This window comes from Caenorhabditis remanei, chromosome X (genome assembly GCF_010183535.1).
Source record: "Caenorhabditis remanei strain PX506 chromosome X, whole genome shotgun sequence".
Taxonomy (NCBI): domain Eukaryota; kingdom Metazoa; phylum Nematoda; class Chromadorea; order Rhabditida; family Rhabditidae; genus Caenorhabditis; species Caenorhabditis remanei.
Window position 1 is genome coordinate 2,055,472 of NC_071333.1, and position 22,213 is coordinate 2,077,684.

A 22,213-nucleotide genomic window follows, 5' to 3' on the forward strand; every position below is an offset into this window, starting at 1 on the left:
GCCAACGCCAAGGATACAAAGGACCACCCATCTTCGTCAATGCATAAAGAGATTTCTCTAACTTAGGCTACTCTCCCATCGAGAGTGCGTTATAAACCGTTTGTATAATTCTGTGTTGGATATCTTTCTAAGTTCACTATCTCTCACTCATTGCGGTCGGTTCGGGGTTCTCCTGCCCAATAACCGTCGCAACAAAGCAATAGATTGTCAGAAATCGATTACATCACAGTGGATTCGAACCATCGAGTACATATTGAGCCACTAAAGTTGTGCTACCGAAAGACGGCGCTCCGACTCCACCCTGGTCTAATCGATTTTTTACAATTTTTCGCTCACTACCTTGTTTTTTTGCAGATTTCCCGTTCTTATTTCAACTTTTGTGCGAAGTAAAAAGGGAGGAAAGGTCACTTTATGATTTGGAAAGAGAAAAATAAATAACGGAAGGGAAAAAGTGACTGCAGTTTACGTATGTGAAAAAGGTTCGAATACTTTGGTAATAAAACATGTTTGTGATTTTTGAGTCCGAAATCAACCAAAACTATGGAATATATATTTAACCGTTGCGAATTTCATTTCCGTTGCCAAATGAAAACTAAAAATGTGCTAAAATCGATTTTAATATGGCTTACTTCCACTGACAGCATTCCAATTGATGGATTCACAAAATCCATAAGAAGCAGTAAATAAAATAAAATATAAAGGAATAATTAGAATTCAAAAATAATAAGTAAAAAAAGGGGTCGACAACAGCACAAGTCATCTTGGTGTATACTGAAGTTAGTGTGGGTCAACTACTCGAGAGAAATCAAAGCAGACGCAGACAGGCAGATAGAGAAAGGGGGGTGGGTCAGTAGATTGATAGCTGTCTCTCTTTGTGTGCAAGGTCGACCAGAACCATTCAATGGAAATACGATCCGTGCACCCGACCGATGAAGAAAGCGACTCATCAAACGGTTTCTCCTGTTGCTCTTCTATTCATGTTCAATTGACAACTCATGGAGCACAACGCAACCTTACTCGATACCTCTTTCTCATTAATTCCATGTTAAGATCCAATTTGGAAAAAACCAGTAATGTAGTAGTGAGCCAGCATAATGCAATAGGGACATACATATAATTGAATAATGAAAAGATCGAGGTAGAGGAAAGGAAGCCATATCTCGACTGGGATTGAAAAATATAAACCATCCGTTCAGGCTGCATCCAAAAATGAACCAGTACGCGCAAAGTTTTTAGTTCAAAAAAAGAAGAGGATTTTGAAAAATCTTTGGAGAAAAGAGAATGGAAACAAGATATATGAGAATTTAGTGTTGGTGTATGGACGAGTAGAATCAACTTTATTCACGTAAAACGAAAACTATGTAATTTGGGTGCAGATCAAACAACACACGTGGGAAATTGTAAGATAAGGAAGGATTGAAGAATTTGAGTCACAGGTTGTGCATAAGAGCTGAATTCGGTAGTCAAGACTTCAGATGATCCACGTTCACTATACTTGCAACGGGCCGGGGCGGGACAAATTAAAAAATTTTTACCAGTCGGGCCTTGCCTCCACCTGGCACGGGTTTTAGAACAAAAACTTGAAAATTTTTTGAATTTTTTGCAAAAATGTTTTTTTCCGATTCCGAACTAGATTCGAGTGTACATTTTTTGACTATTTTTAAATGTATATTTTGTGAAAAAGTGTTCCATCAGGACTTTATTAGTTTTGATTTCATATACGTTGTGAGTTAAACTTGAAAAAGAAAAAGAATTACAATTCAACAGATACAATTTTTTTAAATCAGGGATATTTTTTCGTACATGAAACCAAGATTAATTTAATTCTTCCTGGCTTCCTAAATTAATTCATATCAAAAATCCTAAACTTCGGAATAGTTGTGCCCCCTTGAACAATTTTTTTTCGAAAAAATCGGAAAATGTTCGAAAACCAATTTTGAGTTTTTTTTCAGAACTGAAATTTCGGACCGAATCATTTTTCCCTGATCTTGATTTGCAAACTTAAAAAAATATTTTTCTCTTGAAGTGATTCTGTTTTTTTTAATGCTGGAATACACTTGAATAAAAAAAACATTATGTTGAATTAGACCAGATGTCGGACTTGATTGAGGTTCTCCTGATGGCTTTTGTCCCGTCTTGTCCCTCGACGTCTCTTGGTAAATCTCTCCGACTACAACTCTTCATAGAACATCATGTGCTCACGATCCTCTCCCATTCTGAGAGATATACTTCGAACAAAATTTTTTTGCTGAATAACTTATGCTCAAGATTTGATTCCGCTTCAACAGCATCAAAATGCGTCTTCCTATGCATTCAATTATGCTTGAAGCAACTGAAAATTCATGATGCTTCTCAAAAAATAGAGGTTTTTAATATGAAGTTGGAACAAAATTAAAAAAGATTATAATACTACACATAAAATGCAATGAGATCAGCATTTTTTAGATGTCGCTTGAGAATATGTCGACATTGATATCATTCACTCAAGACACCTTATCGAGAATTAGGGAAAAATACTTTGAGGTTCATTACGAATCCTTTATCTTTGATTATTGATGAAAATACAATAACTAATCCACCAATGGTCATTCAAGTGTTTTGAAACATGATCTTTTGATCATTTGGACGTTTCATCTTAGATTACTCCAAAACTTTATCAACTATACAAATGCACAAATCCTCCTTTTCCTCAAATTTTCCGCTTTTCTTATTACACCTTCTTCCGAATCCCAATACGACCAATACGAATGCACAAATCTCTACACTCAACTTCAAATACCCTTTACTCTTCCATTTCCGCTTTTCTAATTTCCGCTTTTCTAATCCTAATCCCAATACGGGGCGTGAATTTCCTGCGTCTCCTTCCTCCTGCGTAATATTTCTTCACTAATCTAATCCCCATGAGTGCACTCTCAGAAATTCCAAGTGTAAAATATCATAATATGAGAATGTTGGAGGTACGGAGGTAGGCGGCTTGGTGAGGTTTGATCATCAAGAATATATGACTCCGCCCTTCTATGGAAATGTATATAAACTCCGTCGTCAGAGGCAGGGATTTCAAATTTCGACCACAATGTGTAAGAGGTCAGGTATTATTATTTTTATTAAATTCTAGATTTTTATCGTCATGTGCTATTGGAGAAGGTGAGTTTGGTTAAGGAAATTCATGCGGGGATTTTACTATTGCTTGTATTAGATTGAAAAAACTTATGGTACTTTGCACTATTTCATCTGAAAATTACACGGGATGAAACACGGGTGACAGAACGCCACATGATCTTATACGTACAACACTGGGCAAAAAACAAGAACTTTGACCGTTTTCTGTTAAAATTGACCAACGTTGAGAGTGTTTCATGGTAATTTGGATTATCACACCTAGTAGGTTATCAATGATATATGCAAATTAAAAGTAAAGCTCTATTTTTGTAGTTGACGACATTTTTGTACGGGCACTACCTAAAGAGTTATGGTCATTTTAAGCCTTCAGTTTTAAAATCGCCTTATTTTGCACTAAAATAGGTCAATTTGAAGGAAAAATTACTTTGTCGATACGTACTCTGCTAGGTAATGCCCGTACAAAAAAGTTGTCAACTCCAAAAATGAAGCTCTACGTTCCATCTAAAACGTACTAAGTGTGACAATCAGAATTACCATAACAAATTAAAAACGACCGAAGTTCGTATCTTTTTGCACAGTACTGTAACTTCAAAATAAGCAAATTACAAAAAATTCCGTCCAAGTGTTAGTGTGAAGTAACCGGTTTAATTTTAACAAGAAAATTATTGCAGAAGCAACCGACATAGGAGCCCCTTATTGTCAAAAAATAATCAAATAACAAATGTCATTTTTTCCATTTTCAGTTACTCACTCGAGGAAGTGATTAAGATGCCAGATGAACTCTTCAAATAGTAAGCTAAGCAAAAAGCCAAAGCATTCATTTGTTCCAACTTCAGGATTGTATTTATTTGTTAGAGCAAACAAGCAACTCCTGTTCTAATTCCAACAAACACTCGGATCTGGATGATATCAATCCTATCGTTAAAAAGCATGCATTGTAAGATTGTGAGTGTAAGTATTAAAACTTGCAAATCGATTTTCTTTCAGCTCCCACATCAAATTCAGAGGAAAACTTTATTATAATTGGATGTAAGTTGAATTACTGATGATCAGAGCTTAAACTGCTGATAACTTTCATCTTTCCCATGAGATAATTAATTGTTTTTAGTCCAGTAACAAAGAAAGTACGCGAACGTTGTCCTGAAGCTCGGAACTGGAAGGTTTCCCCAGAAACAAAATCTGCGTAAGTGACACTGTTTTTCGATTATAAAGCATAAATCTATGTGTTCACGTTTTCAGCATCCGTCAAATGGAGAATGTGTTTTTAAATGTCATTCTTCAGAAGGCGAAACAAATGAAACAAATCAAAGAAATACCAGAGTGAGTTTTGAGTTTCAAGTTAAATTATCCCAGACCTCTAGACTGTCAAACTGTTTTTGATTTACTCATAACCTAATTTTCAGTCCGGATGACTACGATACCATCAATCGCATAACTATAACTTGGAAGCACAAAGAATTTATTGAAACTGAGGAACTGAAAATCGTACTTCTCATTGAATTGGCAGAAATGACCTCGTGTGTCAAAGTGTTTGATTTCTCTTCAAAAAAATCCCAAGAAATATTTTAGCTGATGGTCAAACCAAAATATATAATAAAGATCTTGATAGAACGCGCATACTCCTATGTTTTGTTCGAATGGATTCAAAAAGAAGTTACCAAACGATACGAGTCAGGCCAAATACCAACAAGAGTTAAGCAGCTCTACTGGAAATGTGAATCCAGCCTTGTGAGTTTCTTGTTGCTCTTCAACATGTTCAATCCTCAATATTATCTTGTTTTAGAAATGTATGAATTTGTGAAAGAAGAGACCAACAAACCTGTGGGAATGAAGCAGTGGCAGAACCTTGAAGAGATTCAAGTGGATTCATTTTTCCCTGGCAATGTGGAACGTTTATTGGAACCAGATGTCATCAAATCTTATATTCTTGTTGAAGAAACTGAAATCAGTAATATTATTGAAGTGAGCTCTTGAATTCTTCCGTTTTCCCAAGGACATGACGTTTTTCAGACGCTCCGTAACAAATAGCGGGTGGACAATCCTTCCTTTGACATGAAGTTCTATGTTACAAGAAAAAATCACGGGAGTGGAGAAAATATCTGGAAAAAAAGGAATTTCAACACCAATGCGCCAACATGATTCACTCGCAATTTACTGAATTTGAAAGACGTTTTGTTAGTATTTAAATTTTGGTTGTCACAGTTAGTTTAAAAGTATTTTAAAATTTGAAATAAATGTGCAAACGTGTATTCAATTTTCCTTGTACCATTTATTCGCTTCTTCCAGCAGAGATGAGGATATTCGCAACGCGTATCAACGTAAATATTCGATATAACGGCCGAAGTTTTTGTCTATTTTTTATAAAACAAGACGGCGGGTCTCGAAATAGGAAATTGTGTGTTAGATATTAGCGGAAGAATCAAAACGCCGAAAATGAAGTATCCAGCAGAATGATTTCCATTTCCAGCTGCTATAAGTGTTCAACAAAAAAAATTGACTCTCAGCGTTCATTCTAGTTTTAGTATTCCATGTTTCGTTTTTGTTCCTTTTTTTCACTATCGATCTAAAACCTGACAGAATAGTTTTTTTTCTAGTTATATCAAAATGATATTTTACATCCAGGAGACTGTAATCGATTTGTACTCTAGTTTATTTGTTTTTTCTGCGTCTCTCCCCCTTTTTTCCCTTTTCCTGCCTCCCAATTACCATTTTTGAAGGCGCACTTCTCAAAAGTGGGAAGAGCTATAAAAATGTTGTCAACTACAAAAATTCTCGTCAAAAAATTTTGCACATTTTTGTAGTTGACTACTTTTTGATAGCTCCGCCCGCTTTTAAGATATGCGCCTTTAAATATTGAAGAAAGTCTCGTTTCTTTGAATCTCTCTTCTTCTCTCCCTTTCGCTCCCTTTCGCCCCCTACAAACCATCGGATAGAGCTCTGTGCTCGATTGTTCGTCATTCAAAGAAGAAACCTTGTGTCCCTAGCACAACGCGTGTACACTCTGAAATCAGATATTATTGTATTTTTTTTCAACTCACTAGTCCATACACTACTGCAAATCAAGTTGCCGAAAAAATATTTCGAGGAGGAAACGAAACACAAAGCACAAATTCTCATAATTGAAGCACAAACAACGTATAATTAGGATAGCGCTCAGTGTATGATGCATTGTAGTGGTTTCATTGGTATTTATTTATTTATTCGAGTCTTTAAAGACAGTTTAGGACGCAGAAGGGGAGAAACAATTGAAGCTAGAAAAGGCCTAAAAAGTGTGGAAGGCGAGAGTCAGGAAATTCTTATTCTCGTATTCACGAGGGACGGCTAAGCTTATCATGTGGAAAGATGATATAAGCTTGTTATACGAAACATGAAAGGATTTAATTAGAATTAAGTAGGTGAGAGTGACGAAATCACGACATGGTTTGAAAATTTAGAGTGCAAGTTTACCTTGTATAGTTGATAAAGTGGAGGAGTAATGACAAACAGAAAATTTGAGAGACCAAAGATCAAGATAAAAACATTCAAAATATTATTTTCTGAAACGTGTGAACCTATAAAACTTGCATAAACGTGGAATATAATTGAACAAGACATAAAACACTCAAACAGACAACAAATTCCGAAAAAACTACCTACTTACCACACAGTGCAATAGAGCGGGCTCAAAAGTATAAATCCAGTAGTTCAATTTTTTCATCCTTACTTTGAAAACTATCCCAATTGCCTTCAAAAATCATATTTACATTGTTTTCTTTAAATATTTTGAACGTTCCTGGTTGGGGAAGTCTTTTCGGATTTCTTTTATTAACGATTGCATCAATTCTCGTAATAACTTTTCCTCCTTTTTTCTACCCTCTGACGCAATATTTCGCAGAGCACAAATTCTCCATATTTGAAGCTTAAAAAACGTGGAATTGAATTAACCCGTGTGTAAGAAAGGGGTGTGAAAATTTGGAATGCAAACGTATGTTTTCATATAGTAAATAAAGTTTAGGAGAAATGGAAGATTGAGAATTCGGAGAATCAATTGAGAAAAAAAGTAAGATATACTATATTCAGAAACGTGTTGGCACAACTCACACTCCTAATTTACTTCAGAGGTTCCGACTGAAGAAACCTTTCTAATTTTAAGTTCAGCTCTACCACAATCTCACATTAACAATTTTCCATCAAAACTTTAATCCTTCCTGTTCCCTTCCCTCTTACGCTATCTTCCTTATTCCTTCCTCCGTTTTCAAATGAGTTCTGCGTCTCCACCGCGCTGCTCAATATTCACCCCGTAATCTTTTGAGATGATAAAAAGTAGCCCCACAGACAAGAATGATTGGGGAAGTCAGTAACAAAAAAATATACCGTTTTTGGGATATACGATTGAAAATTCTTTAATATAAATTTTGATAATGAAAAGTATTCCGTTTTTGAGAATTTGATTGAAATTTTATTGATAACTAGATCGGGAGGTTTCAAATCCGCGTCTACTGAAGTATCCTTCAGCCCGGTTAAGTACAGACTATTACAGCGCCAGGCTCGATCAGTCTATCCGGTACCGACACAGATAAGAATGGTTGGGGAAGTCAGTAACAAAAAAAATATATCGTTTTTGGGCTATACGATTGAAAATTCTTTAATATAAATTTTGATAATGAAAAGTATTTTGTTTTTGAGATTTTGATTAAAATTTTATTGATAACTAGATCGGGAGGATTCAAACCTGCGTCTACTGAAGTAAACCTCAGCCCGGTTAAGTACAGACTATTACAGCGCCAGGCTCGATCAGTCTATCCGGTACCGACACAGATAAGAATGGTTGGGGAAGTCAAAGTGAGGAAAGATGAAATATCTTGACTCTAGGGGTTATAACTCACGTCTATCACTGTGATTGTCGTTTGAATCTGCTCGTTCCATTGCTTGCCTGTCAACCTTGTTTTGCATTGGAACATCCCTCATCCATCAAGACGGTTGGTTTCCTGTCTCTCAGCTTTGGTGTAGTACTGAAAAAAAAACAATAAATTGTGAACTTATTGAGCAAAAAGAATGTATAAGTACGAGATAAATTCATGTAAGTACGAGAAAAATTCAAAGGGATATATCAAAGATCGCCAAAAAAGAGAAGATAGAAGAGTCACCATCCAGTACGAAGAGATGGTGTATGACTGACCCAAGAAGATAATGTGAGGCGGCCGGAAGCCTTTGGGCGGAGTCAAGTAGACAGCAGCCGTCTGGTGGTCTAATAGAATAGGTCATAAAAAGAGATTTCTCGTGGAGATAAGTGTGCAGGTGGGTTGTGTTAACACTAATGAGACAATAAGCAAATGTCCATCTATTTTATGTTGTCTTGGGAAAAAATTCAAACGAAAGTCTTATCGGGTGACGTGAGACGACAGCCATCTGGGGAAGGACAGGTGTGTCCTCAAATACGTCCAGTCAAGGTTCCAAGTTCCCCACAAAGAGATGCGTTAGGACCGATTTCCCAAGGAGATAAGGAGGCAGATGGTCATATGTGAAAAAAACAATACACCGAGAGAGACAATGTGTGAATTAATTGACATGTTTACGTTGAATAAAGACATCTGCTATTGACTCTAGCTATTATAGTTGAAATAATGTTAATAGGGGTCAGGGAAAACTTTAGTATTGTAAGACTATGAGGGTAATTAAAATAAAACTAAGAAAATCGGTCAGTTGTGAAGTTTGATCCTCTAATCCGCCCGTTCAAGGTTTCAAGTCATTCACAGAAATATTTGTGCAGGTCCAATGTTGTGAAGAGTTGTGTATCTGGTTTTTCGATACATCTGATTACGCTTATCATCGTTAATACAGGTTTGAGCTTCAAGTTTATATTCAAATACTAGAAAAGTGTATTCAATAGTTCAAAATGAACAATCAGTTGATGAATACCGTATGATTTGATATTGAGGCGCCCCTTCGATTTAGAGACGCCGTGAATAAAATTCAATTGAGACCAACTGCTCTTTAAGCGGAAAAAACAAAACGCCTCCATATTTGAAGCACAAAGGAGGTATTATTAAGATGTGCAAAGTTTTTGAGTAAGGGGTTTAACAATTTAGAATGCGAACTTATACATTCGCATATTACTTAAAGTATAGGATAAAAGGGAAATATAAACTCGACTGACCGAAAGAAAATTGAATAATGTTCTCATATGAACGAGTATCGACTAGTTTTAGTTGTTCATATTTTAAAAACTATATGAAGAGACAGTCAAAAATGAAGAATCCAGCACAATGAGTTCTCTTTCCAGGTGCTCAAAATGTTCAACAAAGAGAAGTTTGACTCTCAGCGTTCATTCAAGTTTGAAGATTTCATGTTTCATTTTTGTTCTTTCTTTTCATTACAAATCTGTAACCTGGCAAAACAGTTTTTTTTAGTCATTTAAACTAAAAGAGGATGGTGTTTTTCTGCGTTTCTTCCTGTTTCACTCCCTTCTTCGTATACGTAACTTATCCAAAACGTATGTATGTACATTCTGAAATCAGAAATAATTTTGATAATTGTCATTGTCTGGGCTTGGGCTTGAGCCAAAAATACACATTCGTATAGACACCCCCTTCGGGGATTTGATGAATAAAGCAAGTCAGAAGATTTTTCTTCAAATGTTTATCATAATTCTCATTCGACATATGACATATGTGGGAGTGAAAAACAGAATTTGTCAATCGGATGTCTAATCATATCCATTAATTGCTGTGAATTTTTCGTCTTCAATATATCAATGTTTAGGTGCACGCGGCACACTAAAGAGAATTGATCAAATACACTCGAAGATTTGGTATCACACTACATATGAAACAAAGAAATACATAAACAGGATGGGAGCTACCTTCACCTACAATATCGCTGATTAAGATTACATTTACCAATAATTGATCTATTAAATTATTAAGGTCAAATCTGATTGTTTTTGTAGAATTTTGCATGTGTGTCATTTGAATTCATTAAAATTTTTTCTGCCCAAAGAAAATTGGCGGTGTGGAATAGAAATTTGACTTTGATCGTATGTGTACACCTTTAATTCCCTAACAAGAATTACAGCCAGGTGCATGACAGCTGCAGGACTTTCGACACTTCAATATTTTTAGCAACACTCTGGGGATTTTGATTCACTTCGGAACTTCTCAGATTTCATGTTAAGCCGTATTCTCATTTTCCACTTTGACTCACCAGTACACTACTGCGAATCAAGATGCCAAAGTACAATTTCGAGGAGAAAACGAAATGCAGATTCTCATAATTGAAGCCCAAAGAACGTATAATTAAGATAGCGCTCAGTATTTGAGAGAGGAGTTCATAAACTTAGAATGCAAATTTACGTATTCGTATAGTTGATAAAGTTTAGGAGTAATGGGAGATTGAAAATTAGGAAGATCAATAAACCAAGGCAAAAATGTACTTCTATACAACTCATACAGACAAAAAAGGAATTGAAGGGAACAAGGCGTATAACACTAAAACAGAAGAAAATAAATTTCGAAAAAACCATCGACTTGCCACACAGTGCAATGAGCGGACTCCAAGAAGGAGAACCCATAAGTTACCTTCATTTAAATGTTTAATTTGAAAATAAGATTTTCATGATTTTCTTCAAATGTTTCGAACGTTCCTTAAAGTCATTGTCTCTTTCGATTTTTTCTACTACCGATTCCATCAATTCTCGTATCAACTTCGCCTCCTTTTGTTCCATTCCCTTTTCCGCTGTCTTTATCACATCTTTCGCCAATTTCAAATATGAGGAATTAGTGATCTGCGTCTCTTCCGCCCTGATGGGGGAAGGGTGATATCAGATTATTATGCAAACTATGAAAGGGTATTATTAGAACTCAGAGTGACGAATTCATAACAATATTTTTCCAGTAATCTTTTGAAATACGAAAGTGGACGGGTGGGTAAAATTTGAGCATCATGGAGTATTCAATCGAACATCACATTCACATTGATCCAAACACTCGCAATTAGTAAAGTTTGCACTTTGAAGTTGTAGGACTTTACTGAATGGAGAAAGCTGGATTAGCCCCTTGGCAAGAATTACAACGGCAGCTGCAGAATATTAGCACTACTCTAGGGATTTTGACTCCCGGAACCTTTCGAATTTCAAGTTATGCTCTACCTTTTTTGTAACTTTTCCTTCTAAATTTAATCCTTTCTCTTGCATTTCCCTTTACGCTGTGTTTATTCTACTTTCCTTCAATTTCAAATATGAGAATTTAGTGTCCTGGGTCTCTTTCCCTCTTCACAATATTTCACTCGTAATCTTTTGAGACACGAAGGTGGGCGGGTGGGTGAAATTTGAGCATGGAGTATTGGAGACTCCGCCCTTCTATGGAAAACGTATATAAACCGCGCCGTGAAAGCTAAACTTCTAATTTCGACCACTACATGAGATGAGGTCGACCCGCTACAATATTTTCTTCAAATTCTAGTATTCTTATTTATATATTTTAAATGATGTTTGGTTAGATTGGATGTTCCACAATCGGTGGCGGAAGCTATTGGAATGAGTAAGTTGCGATATGTGTGTAGGGTTTCACTTTAGAGTGGATCCGGTTGGAACACCCGGTTACTTTAATTTTTTCGAGTTTAGTACTTTTTTTGATTTTTCTAGAAGATCTTTGGGCTCAATTCCAGCTTAAATCACCTTTGTAATCTTGAAGGTCCCAAAAAACACTGAGACCTCCTTTCAAGAGGATTCCTTAAAACAAAGAAATGCTTGTATGCACATTTTTAGAAAGATTTCAGAGACAGTGTCTTTTTTTATGACTTTTTTCAAATTTTTTGAACGTTTCTCAAAGTATTGGACTCTTTCAATTTTTCTAATTTTTCTTGTCTCAACTTTCCCTCCCCTTCCTTCCGTGATATTTTCATTAAATTTTCCTCTAATCTCAAATATGAGGAATTAGTGTTCTGCGTCTCCTCCGACCTGCATTTTATTCTCGTATTCACGAAAAACGGCTCTAATTCAGTAAGGTGGTGTAAGGGTGAAATCATATTGTTATGCAAACCATGAAAGGGTATAATTAGCATTTAGAGGTCGGGAGTGACGAATTCAAGACAATGTTTTCCCCGTAATCTTTTGAGATAGGCTGTAATTAGATATGATATGTAGTTCATCACCTGTATTTAGCACATTTGCCTGGAATTTCAACTTTCAGGCTTATTCACACTGTATCGATGAAGATTCCAGTTCAAAAACGTCCCAGTTTTTTAGAACATGTCAATGTGATAGCGAACCACAAGCACTTGAACACCTGGTACATTCTGGTTATGGTGATTAAGGTGATTAAATTAGTGAATTTTAGTGAAATTAGCCTTCAAAATGATTCCGGGTCAGCGCTATCTCCTATACCATCTACGCATATTTTACCTTGAAAGATTCACTCAAAATTCATGAATCTGGGATCCGTACCGCCCTGCTCTACTCTAGTGTCTTTGAGCTATGGCCTTTTCCTCTGAATTTTTAAATTTCATATAAATTTCTATTTTCTAGCTCACCTGGTATGCCGAAACAGAAACCAACACTCTCACCTATATCATTCGAGAGCTGTCGGAAATCGTTCGGGTAATAGATATCAAGTTTTACCTGCTAGACAGACGAGATGTCCTCCGGATCCAGAAAAACATATTAGGAGCGTGTCCCGGGGAAAGGGAGAAAAACGATGCCATGCTGATATACATGCGAAATTTAACGGATTTTTCGGTAGGTCTAAAAGGTGTATGGGGTGTACTGTAGCTATTCCAGAAAAACTGCCAAAAAGTGATCTACCTTCGTACAATGGCGCCGGCCGCTGGTGAGACAGCTCGTCGGGTTTTCAAGGAGGAAGCTCAAGAGATAATTCTGATTATCTTGACCAAGCAGAAACCAGACGAAGGAAAACGAAAGTTGGAGGGTGAGTGTTGGATTGTCTCAGCCGATCTTAGACGGCCATAGGCAATTTTAGGCATTATTAGGCGGTTTTAGCTGATCTTATGCAATTGTACCGTTTTGAAACGATACCGATATAAAGTTAAGCTTGTAAATTTTGCAGAATTTTGCAAAAAAGCCAAACTAAGCTTAAAAATCAATTGAAAAGTTACCCTTCTTTTTAAAACTGTAAATATTTTGCAAAAACAATGAACAATCATTTTCAATCATAACGGTAGGTTAAATTGTAAAGTTATTTTAAAATCTGAAAATCTATATTGAGTCATTTTCAACCAAAAACTCTGAAAGTCGGTACAGAAGTCAATAATGAGAAAGAAATTGATAAATTTTAATTGAAGCTAGTTAACCAAGAGTAAACCGCAAAAGATGGCATAAAATAATTTAAAACACACAGAAAAGAATAATTTTACCATTTTAGCCGATTTTAGGCGATCTTAGCGATCTTAGCCGATTTAAGACGATCTTAGGCGATCTTAGCCGATCTAAGACGATCTTAGGCGATCTTAGCCGATCTTAGTCTCTTTTCTATTTATCCACCCATTATGTTTTTTCAGAGCGCTTGAACAAATACCGTGGAGGCAGTAAAAGTCACAAATACATCCATCAGACAATGGATCTCAATGAGTTCATTGCGATCCTCGAGGAGCACAAAGTTCCTAAAGATCAGAAGCACGGTACAACCGCGTTCTACCGAAACCAAAGAAAATTTCGTAGACATTTTTCAAGAGCATTTCGGTGGAGCGCAGTTGTATGTGATGTGTCCAGCTAATAGAATATTCTATAAAATAATTATCACTATACTTATTATACTTTCAGAACGATGAACGACTACGAGAATTATTTGGATACAAGAGCAACTGCAACTTTCACTGTTGTTTAAATATTGTATTTTAACTATTTTATTAAATTAGAAGAGAATGAACCTATGCGAATTCAAGAAATGTGTTTTTTTTTTCAAGTTTTCAGATTTCAGATTTTCAGATTCCGTTTGAGATCGGCTAATACTGTCCAAGATAGGCTAATTCTTGCTAAAATTGGGTGAGATTGGTCAAAATTGTTTGATATTGGCTAACATTGCTCAAAAAATGCAAATTTTTCAAAAATGTTGATTTCCAAACGTTCCGGAGCCGTTTTGATAGTTTTCTTCAATTTGTCACATGCTTTCTTCCAATAAGATATCAAGACTCAAGCCAGAAACCATGACACCTTGCAAACAGAACGTTTCAGAACTAAACATTTGCAAAAAATGATGCATTTACTGTCCGATTTTAAATAATTTGCAAAAAATTTCTTATTTTCCATACTTTCTTACATTTAGTGTCCAAATGTCAAAGTTCCTAAACGTCCTGGCCTCCACAACAATATTCTTCACTGTTTCAAGTTTTTTGGTAAGTTTTGAAAAATTGAACTTGATCAATTTGAATATTCCACGATTTCTTCATGCTACTTATTTCGATTGGTCTCTTCCAAATCTTCGGCTGAATGTCTCTTCATTTTCCGTTAATGATCTTTCTTCATGTTTTTTTTTGAAATTTTTGACTTATCTGGTATTTTTCGTTATCACACCCATCCCAATCCCATTCACAATCCCAGTACAATCCCAATCCCATCACACCCAATCCCCATTTTCAATTCCCGTTCCCTCCGATTGTTACTTCGTTTATTCCCATTAAGCCCTTTTTAGTATTAGTACTCCTCTTTAAATTTCACTTTACTTTTCTAATTCTTCAGTTTCCATCAATAAACATTTATGTAATCGACGACCGTGTTCTTAAGTATTCGATTTAAGTAAAGGATAAGAATCAAATTCACAACATTTACGTCAACATGGACGATAGTTGTGGCGGTGATAATTTGTTGAAAAATGGAGGTTAGCTGGTCTAGTCTACTTTTGTCTTGACTACTGTCCCGTTGTTTACTGTACTGTTGGTTGCAATTCTTGACTACAGCAGAAAATTTGACGATAATAACATTTTTAAAAAGAAGGGTGTCTTGTTTATCTTCGTTTCTCCCTCGTCTCCCCCTCTTCTCCCCCTCACCTCCCTTCTTTACTGCTTCCAAACTATCATCTTCAAAGGCGCATACCTCAAAAGTATGGGAAGCTTCGAAAATGTTGTCAGCTACGAAAATGGGGGTACTCGATTTTAGAACTCGGAAAGATAGAACTGCGACAAAATAAAACTGTAACAATATAGAACGGACTAAAATAGAACTGCTACAAAGTGGAACTGAACACAATAGAACAGTTACAAAATAGAATTCCACAAAATAGAACTCCACGGAATAGAACTGAATGAAATGGAACTGCTACAAAATAGAACTCTACCACTGGTTTTGAAAATGCTTATTGGGCTTGTCTAATATAATTTTATACAGTTTTTTGTTGACTATTAAATAGACAATGACTTTATCTTAATAAAATAAGTGTTTTTACTCGACTTTTCTCATCGAAAATTGGTTATAATTCTTCTAAAAAGTAGCCAATGCAAACGCGCTCCATTCGAACTAGAGTTCTATTTTGTAGCAGTTCTATTTCGTTCAGTTCCATTTCGTCGCAGTTCCATTTTGTTCAGTTCTATTTTTGTCTGTTCTATATTGTTGCAGTTTTATTTTGTCGCAGTTCTATCTTTCCGAGTTCTAAAATCGAGTACCCCCACAAAAATAATTATCATAACATTTTGCACATTTTTATTGTTGACCACTTTTTGATAGCTTTGCTCATTTTTGAAATACGCGCTCCAAAATTTAAAAGAGTTTCTCGTTTTTCGGCGTCTCCCCAATTTTCTCTCCACCTTGTTGTCTATAAACTTTCATCTTTAAAGGCGCATATCTCAAAAGTATGGGAAGCTTCGAAAATGTTGTCAGCTACAAAAATGATTTTCATAACATTTTGCACATTTTTATTGTTGACTACTTTCTGATAGCTTTACCCATTTTTGAGATACGCGCTTCAAAATATTAAAGAATATCTCGTTTCTCTGAGTCTCTCTCCTCTTCTCTCCCTTTCGCTCCCTCTAAACTACCAATTTTAAAGGTGAATATCTCAAAAGTGGGTCGAGCGATAAAAACGTTGTCAACTACAGATATGTGCAAAATTTGTTGCAGATTATTTTTATGGTTCACCACTTTTCGAAATATGCGCCTTTAAAAATGGTTGTTTGGAGGCAGTGAGAGAAAGGCTGAAAATATTTGGACATTGATGTCATTCTCTCAAGACACATCATTGAGATATGCAAAAATATTTTTTTAGCTTCCCTGTTTTGTTTGATTATTGAAATGAATAATTATTTCGCTGTGCATCAAAAAAACTGATCAAGAAAGAGTAGTAATAAACGAAATAGAAAGACAGAACGCGTCATAATAAAATAGGAAAAAGCGTCGCGTGACCACGCTGTGTACTATATCTAATTTGCCAATGATCATTCAAGTGTTTTGAAGCATGATCTTTTGATCTTTTGGAAACTCTATCTTAGGTTACTCCAAGACTTAATCAACTATACAAATGCACAAATCCCAAATCCCCGTTTCCCTCACATTTCCCTCTTTTCTAATTACACCTTCTTCCTAATCCTAATACAAGGTTTTCTGTTCTGCGTCTCCTTCCTCCTGTGCAATGCTTTTCCACTAATCTAATCCTCATGAGTGCACTCCAAGAAATTCTACAAGTTTAATATCAGAATGTTCGAGATTAGCAGGTGGGTGGCTTGTTGAGGTCTGCTTATCAAGTATACATGACTCCGCCCTTCTATGGAAAAAGTATATAAACTCCATCGTCACATGCGCACTTCTAATTCAGACCACTATTTGAGATGAGGTCGGGTATTCCTATTTTTATTGAATTCTAGTATTTTAATTTGATTATTCCGACAGATTTTGAAATGGCTGTAATATTTCATTGCGTACGTTTAGAAAAAGTGAGTTTTCTTGAGCAAATCGATGCGATTGTTTTACTTTTGCGTGTAATTAATTGAAAAAAACAACTGAACTTCCCTGTTTTCTAGATTTCATCTGAAAATTAGAAGTGGATGAAGAACGGGTGGCAACATACCATATGATACATAGTTGTCAAGGCCCGGCAAAATGCGAAAGTCAAATTTTCAAATTAATAAATTTTTTCGCGAAAAAGTCAAATTTTCGACTATCATCTAGAATTAGAAGAAAGTTTGAAAAATAGTCACAAATGATCACTTTTTTTATGAAAACTTGAAAAAAATTCGAAAAAAATTTGGAAAAGGACACCTTTCTTATCTCCCTCTTTTCTTGCGTGAAATCATATGCATCAAGGAGAAGATGTACATCTTATGAAAAAAAATCGAGATTTTCTTTCACAATCCTTTTTCTACTTTCAGATATATCGTTGATTTTTGAAATGTCTGACAACTGGAACAACGCTAAAATCTGCTTAATTTGTGATAGAACTGCTTACCGGTATCGTTACGGCGTGAGTTTTTATTGAGATTTTTTCTAATTGATAAAATTACCCGCGACTGGTCAAAAAATCAATGTTTAAAGCGCAATTTCGTGACTTTGGGAATTTGTTTCAGAATGTTTAGGAAATTATCGATAATTCTCAAAAAAAACCCCAATCGAATTCAAACATTTGGATTCGTGCTCTGGCCGAAATTTTGTATTTAGGTTTCTAGGCCACCAGAAATTCTTCTCCTTACGTTTTTCATAGTTTTCTCTTAAAATGTATCGTTTTATCAATAGCCTGACAACACTAAAAAATATTACCATTTTTTATGAATTATAGTGAAACGGATGAGGAAGAATTTTCCGTGGCCTAAAAACACACAAAACAAAATTGGACCAGATAACTGGAGCTTTGAGACAAAAAAATGAGCACGCAAACAATCAGACACTCTAAATTTCTGCGTCTCTCATCTAATTCGTTTCAGGTTATCTCCATCATTGCAAGCGCATGTCCTTCCGTCGTATAGCAGTAGAAAAAACAAAACTACAAATGCAACCGACCCAACGAAGAAATTTGCGAGAAAAAGAAATGTAGAGGATGTCGATTCGAGAAGTGTAAGAGACTGGGGATGAATATGGATATTGGTGTGGAAACAAGGACGAAAGAGATGTCAGCGGAAAAAAACGACATGTCTGAATTATTGGAAAATTTGAAGAAATTAGATAATTTGGTGAGAGAAAAGGTTTCTGATTTTTGAAAAAGATGAACAATTTTATTCCAGAAAACGGCAATCAATCCAGATGAATTTTCAAGCCAATTCCCCACCATGTTATATTTTTTAAATTGCAATATTATTCAAATCCTTGGTGCAGAGGATAAAACGCAAATATTACAATACAACAGGCGGAAATTGGGATATTTCATTGGAGTCATGGTGCTTTAAAAAAAAACTGAGATTTTCGAAAAAGAAGATGTACTGCAATGATGGGTGGACTAAAGATTTGGAATTAGTTGGTCATATTGCAAGGATGAAGATTTCGCATGAAGAGTATCTCCTGCTGATTTTAGTATTTTGTTGTAATCCAGGTGAGTGTACATAAATTTCGTTTAAAATCCCCATTTTTTGAAAAAAGTCGTCAACTACAAAAATAGTAAACTTTTTGAACGCTTTAACTCCTTGGGGTGTCAAGCTATCAAAAAGTTGTCAACAACAAAGTAATAGCGCTTTAAAATTACTCTATTTTCGTATTTGACAACTTTTTGATATCTCTTCACCCCGCCGAGTTACAGCTATTCAAGCAATTGTGGAGAGATGCAGACAGTTAGAGCGTCTCGCTTCTCTGCACCCTCCTACTCTCTACCTCCTTATCTTTGAAATGGCGTATCTCGGTGGGGTGAAGAGATATGGAAAAAGTGAAAACTGGTAAAATGTAGGAAATTTACATGGCTACATTTTTGTAATTGACAATTTTTTTGCCATTTCCGCTTTTTTTGAAATATAGCGCTTTAAAGTTGGCGAGCCAAAATGCTGAAATGTAGAGGATGTCGATTCGAGAAGTGTAAGACGGTTGGAATGTATGTAAGATGCTTAGATAAAAAAAAGGCTCTCTAATTGTGCTGGGCAGTGTTTTTATGGAAAAAGTAAAACTCAACATTTTTCCAGCCATCACTGACATCTCCAAGTCGGCTATGCAAGTATTATCCCATTATCAACGGATCTATTGTAATGCGTTGTTCCGCCTGTGTCAACTATATATTTTTGTTAATACTGTTGATTTTTGCAATAATTTTAATGAAGTTTTTTTTAATCTAGTGAATCAGTCCAGAACTTTTTTAAATGGAAAAAAAGGACACACGCTGAAAGTTACGATTGATAATAATAATAATTCATTTTAAATCAATACAAACGAATTTCCACCTCCTTGATATTTCTATTTGCTGCTTGGTCTTAGTCGGTCAAGAGGAGATTAGCATATTGTGTTTACGTACGTTCATGTTCTCATGGAAACTCCTAAACGATTCCGCGACGTAAAATTTGAAGCATTAAAATCAAACGACATTGTCACTCGTTTCACATTGGAAAAGATATGGAAAAGTTGTGGGAACAAAACACGAACAAAAACTGGTAGATCGTATTAAAATATCATTTTAAAAGCCAAAATTTCCATGAAATATTTAAGTGCAAATGTTTTGTCATTGCAGTTGCTTGAAGTTTCTGCATTGTATTAAATAAACTCGACTAGTCTAAATTTTCGGCTCACGAAAGTAATCCTAACAGCCTTACAGCACGGTACCTCACATCATATTACCTGGCAAATTCCAGACAGATCTCATTAGAAGTAAAGACGGAAGTAAAAAAAAAAAATATTTTCGACAGAAAGAAACTGACAAGAATAAGACAAAGTTAGATAAGTGTATTAAAGGTATAACAAGCCGGAAAGAGTCGCAGAACATAAACACCTCGTATTAGGCTCAGGAAAAAGGTGTAATTGGAATAACGGAAAATCTGAGGGAAAAACGGATTTGGGATTTGTGCATTCGTAGTCTGAAAATATCAGAGAAAAAAGATTTGCCTTCTTGCCGCCCATCACCCTCCCGCCCGCATGCAACGGCGGACGGTAATATCTGTCTTCCTTTTTTCTTGATGTAGCAGATTAACGAGAGGTCACCTACTGTAAAAACAATCAATAGTGCTATTCATATAAAAACACAGTTTTATTGAGGAAAAAAGATATTTTTCAAAAATTTAGAGATTCTTAACGAAAATAACATAATGCGATAAAAAGAATTTTGATATTTATGTAAATGAGTTAATATTATGCCAATTACCTTTGAATCGTCATAGCAATCAATGTGGAACACAATTGAGTGGACAAATTCATACGAGCAGTGTCTGCGCTCCAATGGACAGTGTGTTGAACAGCTGAAACAACTAGAATTGAATACTTTCGAAAAATATAAGAAACGTACATGAATAAATTCAAAATCGTGTTCTGAACTTCTCTCCATTTCCAAGAATTGCAGGAGACCGAAGAATTTGGAACACTTCGTTCATGATTGGTCGGAAGAATTCAGCTTTCCTCATGTCGGCTTGGATTCCTGAAAAATTGACAAAACGGGATTTGGTAAACAATTCCTGAACGTTCTATTATGAAGTTGATTTTACAAAGCTAACTCTTACCTGGATGTCCAAAAAACGGTGTTTCGAAAGGCACCGGTTGGTTTGGTGGTTGTCCTGGGAACGCAAAAAATTGGATGGTGAGCCATAAAAGCTGGAGAACGCATTGAATTGTGGAATTGAGTTGTCTGAAAACACGAAAATATGTACGAACTAATGTTATGTACATCTGAAAACAAACATAACCATGTGAGCATAAGTTGGAGCACCAAACATTGGAAGTGCTGGTGCTTGGTGGACTGGTAGAGTCACAAAACGAGCCGTCCGAGGTTGATGAGTACTGCCTGAAAAACGTTAGACTAACACAATTTCATGCTAGTTTTCAATTTTTTCTATCTAGGACTAATGGCAAAAATCTGTTTTCAATATTTTCCCGCTCCTGATACTAATTGATAAAATCCTTTAATCCTTCATGCAACTAACATGGAATGTATTTTGACTGCTACCCCTAAAGTACTGATTTTTTTTGCTCATTCGATGAGTTTTCTTGAGACAAAATGACTCATAAAGGGTTTTCCTGTGACGTGACCTTGTTTTTGTAAAATTGAGATTTTTCGAAAATGCTATTTTTTCGAAAAATTTTTTTCATTAATTTTTTTCATTATTTTACCGGATTGCTCAGAAAATGGGCTTTGCACATAATTGTAGCAAATTTCATGTAGTTTTTGACAGAAAGATGAAACTCATGAAAAAATAATTTTTTGATCCTGAAAAAAGTAAAAATGTGACACCCTCCAAAAAAAAATTTTTTTTTTCGAGGTCGGCAGAGGTGACATACATATGGTAAGAAAGTACAACTTATGTGGATTATTTTTTCATATAGCACTATAGTCGCTTCCAGTTGAAAATTAAGGAAAAAATTGCTCTGAAAATTTTCATTTTTCGAAAAAATGTGACATGCTGGAAATGAGTTCGAATTTCTAATATTGTCCACGCTCCTAATCAAATTTAACAAAAATAACTATTTTCAGATTACGTTTTACTATTTTCAAAAAAGAAAGTACATCCCTGTTCACTTCTCTTGTCATAACACTCACTCAAAAATTGCAAGTTTTCTCATGTGGATGAAATTCAATTGCTCATAACTCCTCTAAAACTTAATCAAACTTGCTCAAAAGCTCAGAACAATCCAAAAATGACGATTGCTTTTCAAAAATTATAATTGGGCTGTTTTTCGAAAAATAATTTTTTTCGATTTTTGATAAGGGGGGACCACATGAAATTTTTCCAGAAACTTGAAAATTTTTTTTTTTCGAAAACAACTGAAAACTAGTTTATAAACAAGAATAGATGCTAAAAACGGTAAATTCTGGTTGTTTTCAAAAAAAAAAAATTTCGTTTTCTGGAAAAATTTCATGTGGTCCCCCCTTATCAAAAATCGAAAAAAAATAATTTTTCGAAAAACAGCCCAATTATAATTTTTGAAAAGCAATCGTCATTTTTGGATTGTTCTGAGCTTTTGAGCAAGTTTGCTTAAGTTTTAGAGGAGTTATGAGCAATTGAATTTCATCCACATGAGAAAACTTGCAATTTTTGAGTGAGTGTTATGACAAGAGAAGTGAAC

At 35.4% G+C, this 22,213-nt stretch overlaps 3 protein-coding genes across 3 annotated transcripts; 2 read left to right on the top strand and 1 right to left on the bottom strand.

Annotated features, from left to right (window-relative positions):
- Nucleotides 1-3,888: 3,888 nt before the first annotated feature.
- Nucleotides 3,889-5,094, top strand: GCK72_022429 (uncharacterized protein; the record flags this gene model as incomplete). The annotated part of the gene is made up of 5 exons (XM_053734819.1): nt 3,889-3,911; nt 4,229-4,303; nt 4,360-4,440; nt 4,524-4,647; nt 4,690-5,094. 5 exons carry the CDS (start codon nt 3,889-3,891, stop codon nt 5,092-5,094), a joined length of 708 nt encoding a protein of 235 aa, XP_053578385.1.
- A 7,212-nt stretch (nt 5,095-12,306) lies between these two features.
- GCK72_022430 (uncharacterized protein) lies at nt 12,307-13,937 on the top strand (the record flags this gene model as incomplete). Its single annotated transcript, XM_053734820.1, has 5 exons — nt 12,307-12,411; nt 12,623-12,832; nt 12,875-13,022; nt 13,612-13,792; nt 13,874-13,937. The coding sequence occupies 5 exons, from the start codon at nt 12,307-12,309 to the stop codon at nt 13,935-13,937; spliced, it is 708 nt and encodes a 235-aa protein (XP_053578386.1).
- A 6,514-nt stretch (nt 13,938-20,451) lies between these two features.
- GCK72_022431 (uncharacterized protein) lies at nt 20,452-20,865 on the bottom strand (the record flags this gene model as incomplete). Its single annotated transcript, XM_003096673.2, has 3 exons — nt 20,452-20,570; nt 20,653-20,777; nt 20,831-20,865. The coding sequence occupies 3 exons, from the start codon at nt 20,863-20,865 to the stop codon at nt 20,452-20,454; spliced, it is 279 nt and encodes a 92-aa protein (XP_003096721.2).
- Between the last annotated feature and the right edge of the window lie 1,348 nt (nt 20,866-22,213).